The 21,343-nt window shown below is 35.0% G+C and overlaps 2 protein-coding genes across 5 annotated transcripts; both read right to left on the bottom strand.

Moving 5' to 3' along the window:
* Positions 1-1,771: 1,771 nt before the first annotated feature.
* LOC140788578 (OVARIAN TUMOR DOMAIN-containing deubiquitinating enzyme 12-like) lies at positions 1,772-10,710 on the bottom strand. Of its 2 annotated transcripts, none has more exons than XM_073137866.1 (12): positions 10,490-10,710; positions 8,899-9,174; positions 8,722-8,811; positions 8,457-8,626; positions 7,205-7,278; positions 6,415-6,469; positions 5,520-5,594; positions 5,334-5,407; positions 5,192-5,240; positions 4,193-4,277; positions 2,977-3,033; positions 1,772-2,193 (listed from the first exon to the last, which is right to left on the bottom strand). In XM_073137866.1, the coding sequence occupies exons 2-12, from the start codon at positions 9,008-9,010 to the stop codon at positions 2,132-2,134; spliced, it is 903 nt and encodes a 300-aa protein (XP_072993967.1). In that variant the 5' UTR covers positions 9,011-9,174; positions 10,490-10,710; the 3' UTR covers positions 1,772-2,131. The 2 variants fall into 2 exon arrangements, with proteins under 2 accessions (XP_072993967.1, XP_072993968.1); XM_073137867.1 differs by having other exon boundaries at positions 10,415-10,524.
* Positions 10,711-14,279: 3,569 nt separating this feature from the next.
* Positions 14,280-19,798, bottom strand: LOC140789424 (serine/threonine-protein kinase PCRK1-like). 3 transcript variants are annotated; one of them, XM_073139124.1, is made up of 5 exons: positions 19,541-19,798; positions 18,377-18,792; positions 17,123-17,383; positions 15,515-15,637; positions 14,280-15,190 (listed from the first exon to the last, which is right to left on the bottom strand). In XM_073139124.1, exons 2-5 carry the CDS (start codon positions 18,752-18,754, stop codon positions 14,660-14,662), a joined length of 1,293 nt encoding a protein of 430 aa, XP_072995225.1. In that variant the 5' UTR covers positions 18,755-18,792; positions 19,541-19,798; the 3' UTR covers positions 14,280-14,659. The 3 variants fall into 3 exon arrangements, with proteins under 3 accessions (XP_072995225.1, XP_072995226.1, XP_072995227.1); XM_073139125.1 differs by having other exon boundaries at positions 18,377-18,803; positions 19,541-19,681; XM_073139126.1 differs by having other exon boundaries at positions 18,377-18,756; positions 19,541-19,679.
* Positions 19,799-21,343: the final 1,545 nt, after the last annotated feature.

The raw sequence follows: 21,343 nt of genomic DNA, 5'->3' as shown, positions 1-21,343 counted from the left end.
CTATGAGATAGCTTCTTTTGTTGGACTTGCATGGTCCCCATCCATCCATCGCATGCCCATTTGATATTATAAGAATCCAACCAACCAACTGTGTTCAAGCTTTTAGTGGGATAGTAACAATAAGTTATTACCAAAACCATGCACATCCTCTAATTATAGTCCCTATTGTATTCTTTGTTGGCAATGAGAAAATATTTCTACGAGAGTAATTAAGTCTTTATATCTTAGCTAATTGTTGACTAATGGGTTGTAAGTTGCAACTTGGCGTGGACCACAATGCGAGAGTTAAATGATTTTAAGCAAGGATGGTCGTGCCGCGACACATGCCGGCCGTGGCGGTGTCGTAAGAGGAGAAGAAAAAAAAATACTCACCTTCATCGTCGTCAACCGCCACTCGCTGCTCATCTACGGAGACGGAGACGGAGACGGTGATCGGCAACAGATAGCTCGACGGTGAGCAACAGAACTATTAGGAAGGGTACCGTGCGGCACCCCTCGTGCCATGTGCCGGTACGCCGCCGGCACAACAAGTGCCGACCAGCACAACAAGTGCCTTGCCGGTCGGCACGGCCATCCATGCTTTTAAGTGTATTAAAACATTCTTAGATCTAAGTAATTAAGTCTTTTTTATATCTCGAGATTTAGGGTAAGCTGAGATTGGATCAAACCAAAAGTTTTATTATTCTTATAGCTATGGAGTTTGAATGGTCTTCCCTTGGAAATATTTTAAATGATTCAATAAAGATCTGGAAGGAATGGAGAATTGTAGTTTTGGTCTTAAAAGGGCGGAAAGTTGCTTTCAGTTCCTTTTCAGCTGATAGATCTGCATATATATATATATATATATATATATATATATATATTATAATAATAATGATCTCGCCAATCCAAAGTTACGGCTGTAAACTTTTGAATCCGATGCTTATTTTTTGAGATGTATTTTATTAAAGTGAAACCATCGATTATTCATGTTGACTTAATTTCGAGGATTTAATCTATAGATTAGTTCATAATGAAATGATAAATAGATACATTTTCGTTAATATGGTAGATGACTTTTGGAGCTGATGTGGAGTTTCTTCTACTAAACAAAAATTTAAACTTTAAATTTTTATTTTATTAAAATTTATGTGCTGTTTGCTAAGGCTTCATTTGTTTCCTGTAAACCCTCATAATTTACAAATTAAGTCCTTTTTATTTATAAATATTAACCAGATATCTTTCTATTTATAAAAATATGAAGAAGAATTGTCAACGTGCACGTTTTTCTATCTCAGGTGAACAGGTGTATACATACATCATCACGTCCATTTCCTTACCAAAAGATCCATGAACTCCTTAATTCACATTTAAGGTATACATCAATCAAAATGTACTTTAATATTCCACTCTGTTATCTTGCATAGAAAGGAAGAAAAGAAATGCACTACAATCTAGCAGGTCAGCTGAACGCCAAACAAGACCATTAAATAGTACTAGAAAAAAGACTGGGAAAAGCACCGCCCATACTTAGATCTTACCAAACTTTAGTAAATATAATATACTCTAATGTAAACTTTAAGCTGTGAATTAAACATCGTCAAGACCTGCTCTAAATCGTTGTAATATCTTACTCCTTTAAGCCAATCATACTGCCGAACAAGCAATTAAACTGAACCGTTGAGCCAAATAATTAAATCACTAAGCAATTTTCTATACAATAATAATTTGAATTTAAAGTCAATTGCATGACTTCCTTAGTAGTAGGGAAGAGTAACTACCAAGTCAAGACTAGGTGGTGAAATTGCACTCTCCCAAGTTTCCTTCTCAATGTATGATAACACCACTAGTTTGATTCAATAACATTACAAAATTGGAAGACTCAAAACATTTGTGAAGATGAATTATGGAAGTAGAGCAGCAGTAGCTAATAACTGCCATCTTCATGGAATTGCTTATATGAAGAAGGCAAATAAACGCCAAGTAAAAATTTGTAAGTCTGGGCACGAACGAACTTTATACATATATATATGAACGTAACTTTATAGGAATCGAAAATGGATAAAAAAGGACTTTGAATGGAATCTGAGGATCTGGAAGATGAGCCGAACAAAGCAAATCCTTTCATGCTTTGGCCCACTATGCTACTACTTTAATGCTTGTTTCCAAAGTGCCACCACTTTTTCTTCCTCTTTGTTTGTGAGGTTGGTAGATCTGCACCAACCGTAGAAAACAAGCAGGTGAGAGAGAGAGAGAGAGAGAGAGAGAGAGAGAGAGAGAGAGATTTTATACTCATAGAACTTAACCCTCTAGGATTTTCACATTGAAGGTATAATTTGAGTTGCATAACTTGCTAAGAAGTCGGGCCCATTTGGCAACAGGGATAAAGAGGTGTTTTGGAATAAAACCTCCCTTTATCCCAGAAAAATAAAGTCAAACGGGTGTCAACTGGCTAAGATTACAAAATATGATAAATATCTTTTTATTTATGTACTATTTATAGTGATATATTATACCACATTTTGAATGCTAGATCTATGTTGAATATTGCAATGCTATAAAATTATAATATACTTTGTAAAATTTTATAATATGTATATAGTGAAAATATTTTGATATAGGATGCCGCCCATTGATGATGTTATTTATGATGAATTTACTCAATTTTTCTTGGGCAGAAATTTCTAAAATAACTAGACAATATAATAGTTGTAAAATAAAATTACAAATATCTATTATATTAAATCAAGGAAAAAAATAATAAGATCAATTTGATTATTTTAATCCCTTATCACATTTATCACAACCAAACACAATTCTTATCCCTTATTTCCCAAATACATTGTTACATTTATTCTGTTTTTTTCAACCAAAGACCAAAAAAAAAAGATATGAATGAGATAGCACCATCCCTTATCCCGTGATAAGTTTAGGTTTTATCCCTATCCTAATTTTCTTATCTCGCAACCCAAAAATTGAGGAGTATTAGATACTCACCATCTTCAGGATAAATTGAATTATAGTGTACCTCAGCCCAAAAGCTTAAGAATATAACTGCAAAAGAGAAAATCTTATGTCAATGCGGGCCTAAATAAGTAAATAGTCAAAAAAAGTAATTGAAACGACAGACTAGTGTACTTGCAAAAGTATGCACTCAGAAGACAGAAGTCGGTAAGTTACAGAATAACCCATTAAATAGTGATCCAACCCATAATGGCCTCAACAAATACATATGATGGCATGGAAAGGTTATACTCGATTACCCATCCAATTCACTGATCAAATCAATTTAACTAGAATTTTTGTGTGAAAATGCTAGCATGCTATTGAAAATGGAAACATATAAGTTTACAGAAAACTGAATAACAGGTAAGTAAACTGCCGAGTGAGTAATGAGACATCTGTATTCCGATAAATTATTTTGTGGAGATATCTATTTGCAGTATCTGGAACACATATGTTCTACCTCCAAGTGAGACAGGGAAACTTATGGTACTTAGAGACAATGTGCAGTAATGTTTAAGTTTAACTCATCATCATGCTTGTTGACACAATCCATCACTCTAAATACATTCATATCCATGTTGTAGAGATATGCACCCACTTACATAACTCTGCAAACTCTTGTAAAGGAAACATCTTCAACCGCTTAATATATATTTCCAAAAACTGACATGATGGACATGCATATGTGTATTATCCTGGAATGCTAACATGCATGTCAAAAGGACTTACATTTTCGCACAACAAAGTACAATCTATCTTACATTCATATTCATCATGCTATTAGACATATCAGCTTCCAACAAAAGTACTGTAATATACAGCTTATTATCATAGAGGGAAAACACATTTTATCCTTGATCCAAAATTCAAATTGACTTTTTCAACTTTCATCTATGATATTTAATCACTCGGGTTCTAACTTGTACGCAATTGCTTGGCAGATACTACTTTTTAAGGAAAGTCACAGAAGTGCTTCTTTTAGTTCACAGTAACTAGTTGGGAAATTGGATTTTTGTGAAAATCGATGTCTTCGACTTAATTCATTCCAATTTCTTCTCATTTCTAAAATTTAAGGACTGTATGTATTGCAAATGGTTCAAAATCATATTGGGCTAAGTGCCACAAATAGAAATTCAGGCAGGAATGGGGTTAAAAAGTATTTTACGCTATCATAATGTACAGATAAAATCAACAATCTGAAACATACCTCGCTTAGACTTCTGAATCTTGGGCACAATCTCGATGTAACTAGTATCCTTGAAAGACGTTATAACAAAAATTTTGACTCCATACTGCAGAAGATAATCAAGAAGAGCAATCCATAAATTTAAGGGTATCTTTAATCATTTGCATGTAAATTACCGGAAGAAAAATCAAATGTACTACTTGAAAAGAGTGAAGTTACATTTATGTGAAAACTTTGGCAGATAAAAGAAATGTACAAGATAAACTAATCATCCAATATGCAGCCTCAAATATGACTTCTAGATCGGAGAAAACATCATATAGTATTTCATTAAACTAGCTTGTTCTGTTTGTTTGGTAATGTCCTAAGCTAATGGCATGCCACTGCAGAGAGCCACATCAAGGCAGTGTACAGACTGTTGACTCGAGTATTGGGTTACAACAGAGATGCGCCTCTAATATGCGAACTAAACATGAAAAAGCCTAAAGGAATATTAAGATGTAAATTTTGAGGGCATAACATGAACTAACAAGCAGCTATATTTACCAGTTTTTCCATAAGATGGAGCTTAATTAGTTCCAGATCACCAAGGAGAAAAAAAGGCTTAATGGTACAGCTACTTAGAAATTCTCAGGATTGGCCACAAGTGTCCCACTACCCAAACACCCCTGTAAACTCCATAGCAAATGAGGTTCCGCACTGAGAGAAATATCACTACTGGAATTACTGGCTAGAAACCCAGATGAGGAGGTTCTCCAAAATGAAATCATCGATCTGTTACGGCCCCAAAATTACAGCTACTATATAATCCTTAATTGCAGATTAACACTAGCCAAGTCACCAACATCAGTGCAGAGTTACAATATAGAGAATGCACTGTAATACCATGATAAAGTAGTACTAATTTAACTAAATACCACCAAAAGACAACTTCAGTGTTGGTGTAAAATGTAGCCAATAAGCTTGCTGCTTACAGATCCAAACGGAAGTGTGGCAAGTAAGACAGAAGGGAAAGCATACCGAGTCTGCAGCTGCCTGTAAGGTCACATGATCACCCCATTCCCCACTTCTGTTTAACATGTAATGTTGAATTAGAAATAAATGTGCTTCTAAAGAGCATAATTAACTTAGAAATAATCATTTTATGAGATATAGATCATACCTTTTGAGCTTTTCCAAATATTCACTATATGCCATGGGTACATACCCCTCATAATTCTCGGGATGAGATTCAAGCTGGGGAAAATGGACATGGTAGGATGCATGAGAAAAAAACAGATCAACCATAATAAGAGACCTTGAGTAGCAAACTATATATTTAAAAAAATTGATAGCTCAAAACACTCACCTGATTAATAATTTGCTGTCTCACAAATTTGTGGTGATCCGGGCTCCGGTAAAATTGATCAGATAATGCTCGGAACTGGAGAGTTGAGAATATCAGAAGTCATGCTAACACATAGAAAATCAAAGAGTTTCAGAAAACTAATTTCAGCACTTGCATGGATGGAAAACTCTTTTAGTTATAGGGCTAAACGAGTTGAATCCAAACTTATTCTGAGGTATGAAAAGAGACAAATGCATTCCAACAGACGGATGACAGCTTGATAATTGATATCAGCAAATGAATGTAGATATTGCTTAGAAAGTCAGGTTTCTCTTGTAAAATAATACCAGAAATAAAGGAAAGCAGCTAGAACTTGCTTGCTTGAGTTTGAAACCAGCTGACTCTAAAGTAAGTGTTTGAATGACTTTGAATCATGCTGGGCAGCTTAGAAAATAATGGAGAAGACAAAAGAAAATATGAGTACAGCTATCTGGCTTCAAAATAAAAGAAGATATGTTTAAAAAATTGTAGTTATGTCAAAACACAAGCAAGCCAGCTTCATTATCTTCTTTAATCTGAAAAGAAGATTAATTTCATTTCAGTCTAGCTCATGAAATCAACTTTGTACCAATTTGTAGTTTATTTCATTGTGACATAGATGCAGAAGGAGAGAAAAGAAAACAAATTATTAGTACATGAAAATAAATTATAAATACATATACTAACAGTAAACCTGTAATAAACTAATAATGATTCTACCTTGATCTTAGAATTTTCTTTAGTCACAACAATGTTAATTGCAGCATAATACATGCACTAATGGCATTTTCCCTTACCTTTTACATTTTAATTTCTATGGTATATACATGGTACACAATTCTTACAAAGACAGGGAAAACTGGACAACCATACTAACCTGACAGTTACCATCTCCCAGGACCTTACGCTCAATTAAATCATACAAACGCAACCTACAAAGACAAGCAAATAACACTCAGATTCTAGAATAAATAAAAAGATATAGAGGCATCACATGAGAAAGACCAAGACCTAAAAATATCCTTGATCCTTCCGGCCATATTAGGAATAAATCTTAACCAGCCAATTTTCAGTGTAAGTAAAACTGCTTGCTGCATATTAATAGAAAGTAGATTTCATAATATTTCAGTCAATATAGAAATTACTTGGAAATAATCATATTGTCATAGAAGCCAATTAATAAAACACTCATCCCAGAATTTCTAATAAGGAAAAGGAAAAGCACATAAATGTGGTTTTTTTCTTGTGTCCATCCATGAGCACAATCACAAAAGTAGGATCAGTGAAATTGGTATCTTGTAGATACCAACCTAATATCAACATAAATAGTTTATTTAAATTTATTTTAAGACCAGATAGAAGGCAATATTTTTTAATGATGGTAAGGTTGGAACCTGTCATCACTGGACCATCTAGTAAAATTTGAGAAAAAGGAACCCAATAAGCCTTTAATTCTCTTAAAATACAATTTAACATTTAAGCACTCTTACAATGACTTGAAAAACAACACGTTCTAATTGGTATACAACATTTTTAATCTGTTTGATCATACCTTCTCATTTGACCTCAATAATCTCCTTACTGTCAAACAAAGTGTGGCCCTCTTAAACTTATTGAAAGATTCATCTCATAATAATAGTTCAAACTTGAACAGGTAGACATGTTACCTGTATATCAGCCTTTCATGATCTGAAGTGGCTTCATCAACAGTAGGAATTTCTCCATTTATTCTAGGAACATGCTACAAAAATTTTAAGAGTTACAAGTCTCAGATAGGCCCCACAAATTTGGCAGTAATAACTTTCACCAGAATTTAATTGAAAATGTGGGAGCTAATTATGAAGGTAACATGGCATATACAAGGAAACATTGAAGGAATAGGATCACAGAATAGTCACATAAATCAATAAATAAATGACCAGAAATTGCAAGCAAACTATATTTTTAAGCTCCATAAAGTATCCATGTGCAAAGATAATACAATACTGCAAGCAAACTATATTTTTAACCCTGTTTGAGGAAACGTATGGGTATGTAATAGGTAAAACAGGACAAAGGTTTATCGCGAGAAATTTGGTTATAGATCACTTAGCCAGCCATACTTTTGCCTTGTGACAACTTTTCTGCTAGGTCATGAATAATTTTGGGTATGTTCTGGAATCTACAATTGCAAAGGTTTGACATATCTCCTAAAGTTCAAAGGTTAATCCTTGTTTAGCTGGTAAAACAGTTTACCTAGAAAAAGAAAAGCCAAAAAAGGTGCTCTAGTTGGTTGTTCTCTTATTCCGAGGTTGTTGAAGTACAATTTAAGATAAATTACAAAACTAGCACTATAAAATACAAAAATAAGTAAAACATCATCTATAGTTTGATATCTTGTTTGTTTGTTAGCTAGCCAACATATTTGCTTAACGTGCTTATATCTACATAAAGTCAGCGGTGATAAGTTGTCTTGCTCATGTACGAATTATCTGGCTGACTGTGCCTAGGCCCCATGCTTAGATGCAGTCTAAGTGGGGAGGTCAAGGGACCAAAATTGCATATGCAGCCTCCTATGTGGATGCATGCACCACTTTTTACAACATTGATTAAAACTAACGAGAAAACATAAGATTGATAAACATATACCAAATATGTAGTCTTTATTTTATTCATTAAACAAAAGGAAATTAGCATAATAAAGAACTTAAATTTTACGTGGTACCAAATGCTGTAAATGGAGACATCATCTGATTCCAGAACCCAGTCATCAAGGAATGAGGATATATAAAATGATATTATTCATAAGTAAAGTAGGATTCTATTTTTATTTTTGTCTTTCTTTTTTATCTGAGAAATGGGGGAACAAACCATAAGCATGTGTCATAGGTTAACCTTTTTTAAAGAATAAGCTGGACTTGAACCAATGGGTAAACTTACATGAATCCGGACCATATTATTAAACCTCTGGCTGACTTCGCCATCTATTTCCGAAAAATCATCTGCAAGCTCTAGTGACCATGCATCCCTTTCAAATGAATTTTCCACAGGACTTGAACATGAACTGGAGTGTTCCATATCATCTGCCTCATCCTGACCACCCTCGTTTCCTACATGAGAAGGGTCCATCTTAGGAAGAAATGGAAATTAACAGGTTTAGAGGATGGAATGCGAATACTTATGCAAATTCTGGAAATTAGGGTACCATAATTGTAGTTCATCGTAGAAGCAGTGAACCAATCATGTCTGACAGATTCATGCAATTGTTGATCTGCATATGAAGACAGAGGTACTTCTGCAAAAGCAAATTGTCAAAATTCTATTTTAAGAGCATGCACAATGATCGCATCATTCTGCATTGGAGAAGAATTCAAAAATTTACCATCTCTAGCATAAGCATTACAATAGAAGTCGACATCATTTTGAGTATTATGTCCATAATAACCAGAATTTGAATATGGATCATGAAGAAAGTCGAAACTCCAGTTGGACATCCTGATCTTGCTCGTGCATAAGCATAAGATGGTATTACTTTCTTCAGGAGAATGCAGTCACATCAAATAGAGTTCTTGACATGAACTCTGATGGAAATAAATTAATCCAATGTCAAGATCTTGCGGTCACCTTCAGGTATGACTGTAGATTTCCCGAGTCAATCCTGAAAATGGATGAAATTTAGCTTCAAAATACCGTTTTATGATATATTTCAATACTCTTGCACCACTATCTAAATGGACAGTAGTTAAATCACATAAATTGACTAAGACAGAGTAGAAATTAAATAAACAGATCACTCAAAACCTTATGGATTAGGGAATCTTCTCCAGGATCTATAGAATATGACATCTTAACAGGGTGACATTCTCCAATGAACCACCAACACATTCTATAAGAGAAAGTAGGCGTAAGATATTTCAACTTTGGAACAGCGATTAAGCATCTCTAGCTTCTTAAAATGCATATCATTTGAAAAGCAAAGCTCATCAAGCATATTAACAGAATAAGTTCCTGCCAAAATCTCCTTACTTCTGAGAAACTTAGCTTTGTGAATTCTTACGGGTACTTGACATTATGAAAAGAAGAGCCCGATTCTTCTTCAAGTCCTTAAAACTCTGGCTTATTCTGGTTTGTCCATGTTAACCAACCATTTACCTGCTTCTACTTTAGATTCCAATTCAAGCACTCCCCCCAGCAAATGTTTATCTTGAGAGAGGCACTGAGTTTTATTTTTCATATCTTTCACATCTCCAGAAAGGTATCCAGAAACCTTGGCAAATACCAATAGAGGATATTCAATACATCGAGCTTAGCAAACATTGAAGCCCTTGAAAGACCCGAAGACCACCAAATGCAGGCAGGCAGACTAGCAGGAAGAGGAACCAACAAACACAGACAAGAAGGACCCCAATGAAGAGGAGAACGGGAAAAGGAAGAACAGATGGAAAGGATTAGCAATGATATGTCCTTTCTTCCTGATGAATTACAAGACATCTGCTTTAACAAACAACACTCAATTATGAGACAAATACTCTCATCCTGGCTTTATTTGAAGGAAACAGAGAAAATTATTTATCGTGTTAATAGTCAAACTGATGAAAGAAATAGCTTTTTACCACGACCTCAAAAATATCGTCTTACTGACGCCTCTAAGAAAGATATATGCAGATTAAAGTGTAGGCAATCTCAGATCTACTCGAAAGCTTCAAAAGTCTAACAGCCATCGGGGTTTCCGATAAATATCAAACGAGTCAAACTTTAATCAGATCAAACAAGAACAAAGCGGATAATATCTAAACTCCATCAATTTCCTATACTCTTTCCTGAATTCACTACAACTTCCATCTCTTCTTCATGTGTAATAAAGGATAAAGAATTACAAAACTAGATCATCTAACCACCTCCGATCAACACCACAGGGATATAGATCTTTTATCAAGAACGATGCAGAAATCAAACGAATCCTTCGGACTTACTTCCAATCGAAGCAAATCCACCTCAAACGCGATCAAATCAAATCCTTCGCATATATACATATATGTATCGATCGATCAGAGAGAGAGAGAGAGAGAGAGAGAGAGAGAGAGATTATGACGCGGCTTCGAGACGCCACGCGAGAATTAAGCGAACTCGGGAGCAAGAAATAACCGCGAGAGGAGAGAGGAGAGAGGAGAGAGAGGAGAGACGAGAGACGAGAGATTTAAGGGAGCCTCGCTGACGTCACGGTGCATTAAGTGGGGGAGATTTCCAAGTGGCCCCTTAGCTGGCTGCTCACCATCGGCGATTTCCCACCGTCGATGGTCTCTAAGTACACGTGTACAGCCGAGATGCTCCAGAAGGTCCCCGGCGGCTAGTGACCACGGCTGTCATAGGTGGGGCCCGTTCCGTACAAAGGCGGGCCCCAGGAGATAACGATAGAGACCGTTAGATCTCTGGTGGACGGTCGATTTCGGGATAAGTCGAGTTAATTGCATTTATTTCTAAACGCGTGGCTGGAATTGGAGTGGTTGATACGCATTGAATGGAGTAAAGATTTGACTCGGACTGTGAATCGGGCCGATTGAAAACTTTCTCATTTAACACCCTTTTCTCCTCTCCTTTGACAATTTTTCAATTCGATCCTTGCTTTGGCAAATTACAGTTTAGCTCGATTTTCAAGGATCAAATTAAGAATAGTGAAAAACTATGGTGTAAATTGAAGAGAAAACAAAACTCCCTAATTATTTAATTTATACTTAGCTAGGTTTAGGTGATTTGGTTTAAGTAATTAATCCCAAGGCATGGGTCTAAGTGGGTCAAATATCATAATCTCGATGACTTGGATCCAGCACAAAGTGATCGTTTTAGTCAACGTTTTGATTAGCTAACATCAATCATTCTGCACTCCTTTTGCAAGATACGTACAAGAATTTCCAAATCATACCATGCAAAGAATCTCCCCCATAAGATTATAATTACAATAATAATAATAATAATAATAATAATAGATGGTATGAAGCTCTAAAAGCTCGATAGATAGCGTGCAAGTTGTGAATTAATCTCAAGTTGTATCGAATTTGCCTACTACTTATATTTCGCATATTATATTAATTATAAGAAACATAGACTATAGAATGATTGGATGGTATATTTGGGAAATAAAAAAGTTATAAATTGGAGGTAGGAAAATGTGACACGAAAATGCGGTAGTTAAGAAAATTACAACCTCTTAATGATTTAAATTGATTGGCTTACAAGTGTATTATGAAGTTAGCAAAATGTTGTGATTGAAAACTAAACCAAGTGATAGAAAATTCAAATTTTATTAGTTAAGAGAATTTTAGGCATGTTTTCTTTATATATATATACATAAAATACTTTTAATTAGATAATTGTAATAAATAATATTTTCATCGAGGTGATTAGAGATGTTGGCCTTCCTAACCAAAGTTTATGTGTGGTATAAGATTATAATAATTATTTTTGATGTGATATAAAATAAAAATATACTTTGATTGATATTAATTAGATTGATAGAATAGATATCAAGAATAAATAGTAATTGAATTAATGCGTAGTATAAAATATAGTTCTGATAAATAGTATTTTGTATTATAAAATATAACTATTATTAATAATTTGTATTTCATAATAAGAATAAAATATATTCCTGAAGTTAACTGTGGCTTAGGGTTTCCTTTACGAACGTTGCTCGCAACTCCTCGGAGTCCAGCTATTTAAGATCACGCTTGTATGGAATGGATGAGAGAGAGAGAGGGGGAGGAGAAAGAATGGGCTTTCTTAACTACAAGCAGGTGTAGGAAAGGAAACTGTGGAAAGAAGAAAAGGGTCTTTATGCATGAAGACTAGGAAGAGATTTGCAACCTTTGGAATATAGAGAACTCCACCAGTGTGTGCACTTTCGGTTCCTTTGCCCACATGGAATCTCATAATGTACATTGAATATTTTGATAGACTCTTTCATTTTTTCTGCACCTCCCTCTGGAAACTTACATATAAAGGGAAGAGAGAGAGAGAGAGAGAGAGAGAGAGAGAGAGATAAAGGCTCTTCTAGGTATATGCATTAGAGGGAAAGGGGAAAGAGGAAAAAAGAAAAGAAGTAATGATCCAAGTTGGAAGTTGTAGACTTTGTGTTCTGCCATGCCACATGCAAGCCTTGTGGTGCTGCATTCATGGATGATTGCCTCAAGTTTCTTTTTTGATGATTCCTAAGTATTTAGTCAAAGTTGAGGAGATAGGCTTTTTTTTCTTTTTCTTTTTCTTTGACTAATCCTTTAGAACTCAGAAGAGACTATTTCCTTAGTCTTAGTGATTTCAAATACTATTCAAGTCCTGACATATATATATATATATATATATATATATATATATATATATATATATATATATATATATATATATATATATATATATATATATATACATATATTTATGCACTTTGTAGGCTTGCTTTTGTTATCTATTTTTTTAAGGTTTAGTGGACCGCATATCATGTTATATATTAATGGTATGTTAACTAATAAATATTAGCATCAAATTAGCATTTTAGTATCAAATAGCGTTCTAAACAGTTTAGCTGTTATTTCTCCCCTTAATCACTGTTGCAGGTCATTTCTGTCCCCCAATATCTTTGTCATACTTCTCCCCTAGCATTCCTGAAAGGATAGGACTGAGACAAGTTGAAACAAGTTGAAAACTACCAGACTTCTGTATCAAGTTTCCATCGTCCACTGATCAATTGATCATGCCAAAGTTATCTCCTTTTACACATTCTTGAAAGACTTTTGCTCTCACAAATTGTTTAAAACTTCCAAATTTATGTTCATCAACAAGTTTCCATCAGCCCACTAATCATGCCAAACTCTCCTTTGTCACATATTGAAAAGAAAAGGTTTTGTTCTCACAAGTTGTTGAAAATTTTCAAATAAATATACACCAAGTTCCAATCCAAATAATCCTTTCAAGTCCATCTTCTCAAGATAAGCTCATAGTCATACATCACCAAGATGCCAAAGGGCAACTCTCAAGTCATACACTTTGAGCTACACAAGTTGCAAGAAGCATAGACTCCTTGCAAAGGTAATTAAATTGGCAAGCAAACAGACCCAAATTCTTATCTGGATCTAACTTACCAGTTCATCCAACATGTACCTCTACATTGTAATTAAAGTAAATTTAAGAGTCTAATAATAAAAAGAAAAACAATTCATTCACAAGAAATAGATTTGTTTTCCTTTTGAGATCACTACTCATCAGATAATAAGCAGACCCATATTACACCAAACAGTTCAACATCTGGCATTTTCTACGGCTGTCATAACCCTTGATGCAATTCCAAGTAGCAGTTCTTTATACAGGTATTAAACACAAGTTTCATACGTGAGATACCTCTGAAGTATGAACACTCCAAAATTATATAGAGAAATCTTTCTTAGTGATGATACAAAAACCACCGTAATCTTACACTATTCTCAGAAATTAGAAAATGAATTTTGCTAAATTAGCACATCGCATGGGACGCTCCGAGCATTTTATTCCCTCACTTCAAAAACAAACAAAAACTGATCATTAATCATTGTTCATCAATGACATTTCACATATAAAAAATAATGCAGCTTCCTTGAAAACATGCAGAGTTAGATCTAGCAATATACCAGTGTATAGATCTATTCACTGACTTCCAATGCTGAAGACATTATGTGCCTCTGGAAAGAGTGATATAGCACTAACAACATTTAATATGTCATCGAATAATACTTAGTGATGTAGCACTAACAACATTTACTATGTCATTGAAATATACTTGTATAAATACATATCACCAAGATATGATCAATAAGTTAGAGAAACCACAAATTCAGCTTGATCATGGCTAGAATCCACAACACGTGCTACAAACAAACAGATACAGAAACAGAAAATAAAAAGAAAGAAAAGCTAAATACAAGCCAACAGGCCAACTGTTTTCATTCTGAAGGTTATTGTTTGGGTAAAGAAATTCAAAATTTGCATGCTCCATCTCCCATGTTGGTGTGGGAACCCCCTTTTTCTCTTTTAAAAAACCATGCATGTTCCCCAACAAAAGAAAATTTATGCTACTGCATACCCATACTTACAATGAGAAAGATTTTATCACACCATATGCATCAACACCTTGCCCTCATAAGCTTTGGTCTCCAACCGTGCCATACCAAGTGAATTCCTTCTCCCATCTTCAAATCCCAAATCCTTCCTTTCAAATCTAGTACTTTCTTCTTTCGGGCTCGTGAGGTTAAGTCTTCTGAAGCAGTATTCCTCAGAGGGGGTTCCGGAGCCCCAATTTCCGTGCTCTCTACTATCTTTTGCACCATGTCCAACACCTCACTCATCTTGGGCCTAGATTTAGGAGCTCGTACCAGGCACCTGTTTGCTATGCTAGCCAGTTTTGTTGCAGCTTTTAAAGAGTAATGCCCTTCTAGCCTAGGATCTACAATTATGCGGAACTTCTTGGAATCGGTTATGTAGGGCTTAACCCATTCCAAGAGCTTCTGCTCACCTTTTGGGCGGTTTCTATCAATTGGATGGCGACCAGTGATAAGTTCATAGAGTACAACTCCATAGCTCCAAATATCACTCTTAGTAGTAAGGCGACCAGTTTGCATATATTCAGGAGCTGCATAGCCAAGAGTTCCTACAACCTGCTCAGATAAATATCCGGTCATATAAAGCTCAAGGTAAAATTAAAACAATAGAACGTAAGAAACCTCTACTCTCATTATGTGCAAATTTATGATGGCAAGAAGGGTTGATCTAACTAATTCTTTTCCATGAAAAACCCATGCGTGTTCGATCAATTTTGCCAGTCCTGTACTCTTGTTCTAGTTCAAGTTTGTAGAACAGCTCATAAAACCTTTTGAGAGTTGTAGCCTTAATGCAACCCACAATAGCTTTGATTAAAGATACAACAGCTCATTACATAGGAATTGCAAGAACTAAAAATATATCCTTCCCATTGTACATACCGCTGTTGAGACATGGCTTAGGCCTTCTGTTGGTCCTTGTCTAGCCAACCCAAAGTCGGACAACTTTGCCCTCCAGTCCTCATCCAAGAGAATGTTTGATGTTTTAAAATCCCGAAAAATAATCTGTATACATATGGAATTTCCATCATCAGAATTTAATGGAATCATCAAGATGGAATGCGGCAAAGTAGGTGGGGTAACTTACATAGTCAGCATATGCTAGGTGATTTGGATATTATAAAACAAAGTTCGAACTATAGGAAAAAAAATGATGTTATAGTACTTGTCTAATAAATTAATAGTGGATTGGATAACCATTTTAGCATTGACAAATGCATGGAAATTTCTCAGGATCTAGCATCTAACTTATTTGCATAATAATTAATTTCACAGGTCCACAGATTCATTGCAACAAGAGGTGCAGACGTGTCCAATGGGGCAGCATGGACACTAAAAGAAAAAGCAAGGGTCCTTAGTCCTAAGGATGGTTCAGCTTCAAACTCCCAAATAAAAAATTAGTGATATGAAGAATTTTTAAAGTCCTCCACGTAATGACAAATTCTTCTTGTTGTGTATAGCTACAGTTGGATATACAGTGAACGTTTTTCTTCAATGTCTACAGTCTACACCTCATTATTACTATTATACTATATTTAAGGACATAAAACATTTGGAAGTTACTGAGATAGAAGAGTTAAGTTAAGTCGATCCAAAATCTAAAGGAGGGTCATGGCCAAGGGTAAAGATGTCAGAGTCAAAGTTATTTTGGAATGTACCAGTTGTGTCCGAAATGGTGTCAATAAGGAATCGTCGGGCATTTCTAGATATATTTCTCAAAAGAATCGCCACAATACACCCAGTCGATTAGAATTGAGGAAATTTTGTCGCTATTGTCACAAGCATACTATTCATGGTGAAATAAAGAAATAGATCGAAGGGAACATCATATCATGTGTTCGATCTTTCCAAAGAACAGGAAGAGTAAGAGCTTAACATATATAATATACATATTATATACAAATCAAACCGGATTTCATGTAGATATTATTTCATGTGATAATATATGAATTAAATACTACAGGGCTGACAAGCGACAGTAGAGTCATTCATCAATATAAAATAAGAAATAAGGCTTGGAACAGAAGAAGTAGAAGCAGAACAATGGTAATATAAGATATTGTGATATTGGAATTTTCAACTACTCTCATAAAGTAAATGCGACAAATAGCATGAGAGTGCTTTAAAAATATGATCTGCAGAAAAGGTATCAATAACAAGTGTTGACTTCAAATTGTTTTCTTTTAAGTTGTAATCCATTGATTTAGGAATCTTTATGGTACTGTCAAGATGCAGTGCCAATGTCTTATCTCAAGTAATTCCTTCTAGTCAACTAGATAATATAGAGTATTGACATGACTAAATAGCATCATTCACCAATATTAAGAAAATCTTTCAGAAAACCTGGGGCAATTTAAGCTTTTCTCCTGAAGTTGTATCTACAATTAGCCAATGAGCAACAAGATAAATAGGAGAAGGAACATAAGGAAAAAATAACAAGTTTGGCCTATGATAAGATCACAACTTTGCCACAAAAAGAGATTTAAGTACCTGGAATTCCATTTCTTCATGCAAGTATGCCAGGCCACGAGCTGCATCAAGAGCTACGTGTAATCTCGTTGACCATGAAAGAGTTGTAGTTGATCGAGTTGATAGATGATCCTCCACACTCCTATTAGGCATAAATTCATATACAAGAAGCCGTTGTATACCTCGTTCATCATCATCAGCGCAATATCCTATCAACTTGACAAGATTTGGATGCTCAACAACCCCAAGAACATTTACTTCAGTTAACCATTCCTTGTGTCCCTGATGGAAATTAGGAAGTTGTTGACTGACCAAACTTCAAAAAAGAGATAAGTAGTTTAAGTATGTTTCTTTCTAGATTGTTCCTTTTACGGACATACCTATATGTATTCATGTACGTATCGATGTATATATACATGCAAAACCATATAGGGATGAAAAAAAACCAAGGAGTCCAGGTCTTGGGCAATGAGACCAATGATGTACATCAATCGTTACTGTTTTCTGGTACTGAAATAGGAAATTCTTTATTCTCATAAATGCTGGCCTAGAATATCTGAAATTAATCATCTTTATATGGAGCTCATCAAGAATCATGTGACTAAATCCCTGGATTGGCATGACAACCTGAGCACCAAGATTTAGTCTAGCCCAATGTAGCTGAGAGGACAACTGAATAGGATCTCAGGATGTACTAGTAAGCAATAAGCCAAAGTCGTGAAAGTACTGAACTTAAGTTATAAGAACTTTTCTCTTAATCGTCTAATTTCCGGATGTTCCTAGAATTTCCTCATATGGTGATTGATTTTAAATATCACCATCTGCCCAATTACCATTTTCCAGTTCTGCCTTCTAAAATGTTTTCTTGGTATTACCGCAGCACAAAAGAGAGTATTACTTGATTTCATTGTACATAATTGATAATCCAAACATTGAACCAACAACCTGAAAATTGAAATTTCTATAACACTACAAAGCTAAACATGATATATCCTTCAAGTTTTTAGTATCAAAGAATTTTCTCGCTTCAAGGGTCAGTGGCTATCCATCATAAATAAAAGGAATAAACTAAACTTTTAGCAAATGTAGAAATAGAAAGAGATCTTCCACACGACATGGTATACCCTTCCATAGCCAATCATACAGATAGCTGATTACTAATTATTATTGTTTTTCCTTTCCAAGGGTAGTGATATGTACTTTAATTGCAAATCAGCATATGCATTATGTTGGAAACAGAAGAAATACAAGAAAGAATGGTCGAAGGAACCTTGCCTGCAGCCCTTTGCGGTTAAGTTGCTTAACAGCAATCTCTGTCTTCGCATATGGCTCTTCAAAGCTCTTAATTGTGCCTCTGTAGACACACCCAAACCCTCCTTCTCCAACCAGGAGTGTACGACTGAAGTTCCTCGTAGCATTCCTCAGTTCAAAGAATGTAAATGCCCTGAGATTACTTTGCTTCTGCGAGAAACTAGGATACTGAGACCTCACAAGGGAGTCTGCACTCATGTCAGATACATTTAGTGAATTGAACTCAGACCCTGATCTCCTGATATCACGTTCCGTTGATGTGGTGCTGGCAGAGCGAACTGATGCAGATTTTGTCATCGGCTCTTCCTTGTTCATGCCATTTAAGAAAGGGAGGCACTTCATAGCTGCAGAATTGAATTACTCTCCTAGTTTCTTTTCCTCTGAAAAATAGCTTTCATTGAGAAAAAAAAAGAACCAGCAACACTTGTAATAGACAGCAAATATACAATTCACGACTAAAATCAAATAAAATAAAGAACACGAATAATAGAGAGTTCGAACTAACTTCGAGGGACCTATATGAGGAAGCCTCCACTACTTGGAAACTCTGGTGAAAACTTACGCGAGCTTCAATCAGAGGTAGGCTTTCTCAAGAAATTTTTTATCCTTAACAAGTGTCATACAATAATTCTTAATTTGCAGTAATATTTAATCTTTCAGAAATGATGTCTGAGTTTAACAATAATTCTCCTTTCCCTTGCCATTGTACTTCCACAAGAAGATGAATATAAAGTCTTAAAGAGACAGAAGAAAAAAAAAAAGCCCAAGAAAACTTTGTCACTAAAACGTTCCCCGTATCATCTCCAACAACCTTCTTTATAGAATTGTTGCTTATAACATCAAATGTAGCATCTCTCCTAACAACAACGAAACCTCAAAACGTAAGAAAATTTAGACTACAGCACTCCCACCATTTTTCTCCAGCCAATTTAAAATTTAATTTCGGTCGAAATTTATTGTCTTCAAAAAATAGCTTTTGGTCAAAATTCTTATCCTGCTTAATCTTCCTGAATCCCTGAAGAAAACCAACCTAGCTCTCCTGATTAAAAGTTGAAACTTTTGCATCAAAAGTAAATAGCAAAACCTATCTCCGATTGGGGAAAAAAATTTCTACGAATTCAAACATACCTTACTAGTCTTCTCTTCCTTCGGATCTCCCAAGAGAACTCCCAAAGCTCATAGGGCCCCTTCAAGTATCCATAAGCAAACGAACTACCGATGGCGCAGCCGAAGACCAGAGCACTACTGAAGTCAAACCTCCGCAGGTAGAGAGAGAGAGAGAGAGAGAAAGAGAGAGAGTACGGATCGAAGGGAGGGGGGGAACTGGGAAACAGGAAAGAGGTGAGAAAAATTAGTAGCTTTGCAGCAAAGAGAAGAGAAAACGATACAAAGATTGCGTGCTAGCTCGGCACCCATTAACTACCCCCCAACTACCACAACACGAAAGCCATTAAGATTTTTAAGGGAAATTTGCATTTTACTACCTGTGATTAAGCCAAAATACAAAATAGTTCTCGAACTTCCATTTGTGAAGTATAGGTTAGTATAATCAGTAGGTAATCTTCATCCTTTGGCTCTTGACAAATGAGTCAATACTAACCTTTAATTTCTATCATTTTCTACCAACTAAAACTATATAATATTATATACATTAATTAGAAATATAGTTTAGGGTGACGGGAAGTATCTGCAATCCTTGCTCTTTTTTAGAGTAATTTAGTCTTTATATTTTACAATTCTATATCAAAATAAATTTTCAATTCTATAAGTAATGTGTAAATGAGAAAATATTATGAGTAGTTGAGATTAATTTCAAATTTAAGTTAAACAATTTTGATTGAGAAATTCGATAAGGTAATTTTACTTTTTAGATGAGTTTAAGTTTAATTAAATTGAGTTTGGATCATAAACGAGTTAATCTATATTTATTACCCCAATTTATTTAACTTATTATTTATGATCTGTCCCGCTAACCTAATAATGACTCAATAATTCGTTTATGATACAACATCTCGTTTACGAGTTATCGCCCTATTAACCTATTTAATAACTTAAAAAAACTCATTTATAACTTTAAAAAGTTAGTTTATAGTCTAAATAATTTATATAAATTTGAATAACTTATGTTATCTGATAACTAGTTTAATAAACAGATCATATTTATATTTAAAAATGCTAACTAATTTAATAAACTAGTTGTGTTTATGTTTATGTTTGCATTAGTATGACTCGACCCGACACTAATCGATCGGATTATCACCCCTAATTTTACCAATTTTTTAGTTTGTTTAAAGTCGTCCCTCACATTAGTTTTAGTATTAAAAAACCAAACATATCTTTTTAAGTTACAGTAATAAATTGAAACAAGAACTTTTATAAAATATATGAGTTTTATTTTTTAATACTAAAATTCTTCTAAATTCTTGTTATTTTTAGGTGGAGTTTTGGTGTTTGGTTCGTACATAATCTATATATATTCATGACTTTTCCAAGACTCCACTTTCTTCCTTCTTCTTGTGAACTAAATAAGCGCATAGGGTGTGAAATGAAAAAAAAAAGAAAAAAAAAAGAATAAAGTAAAAAGAGAAAGTCTCTCTCGGAAAGTCCAGTTCCTTTCCATTTGAGGGAGTCTGGGGACCATTTAGGCTTCTCGAGAATCCGCACCGCTACTAGAAAGCCCTCACTATCACTGGTAGGGAAAGCTCACGGGACTCCTTCCACGACGCGATCGCGACCGTCCATCTCGAGCACGACAGATGAGATGCGGTTGGATCCAGTCAATGGAGAAAACAAAGTCCACCGAATCCTGGATATAGTCAACCATTTCATACCAGCACATCGGACAAGGATACATTTTGGGCCGATCTAAGACTCTTTCTACCGTGGCGAGTGGTACAAACGAATCCAATACGTATCGGATAGTATTCAACG

This window comes from Typha latifolia, chromosome 5 (genome assembly GCF_019914945.1).
Source record: "Typha latifolia isolate L0001 chromosome 5, TyphaL0001v2, whole genome shotgun sequence".
In the NCBI taxonomy this organism is placed as follows: Eukaryota; Viridiplantae; Streptophyta; class Magnoliopsida; order Poales; family Typhaceae; genus Typha; species Typha latifolia.
Note: the sequence above shows the minus strand (reverse complement) of the source record. Positions and strands in the feature narration are given on the sequence as shown.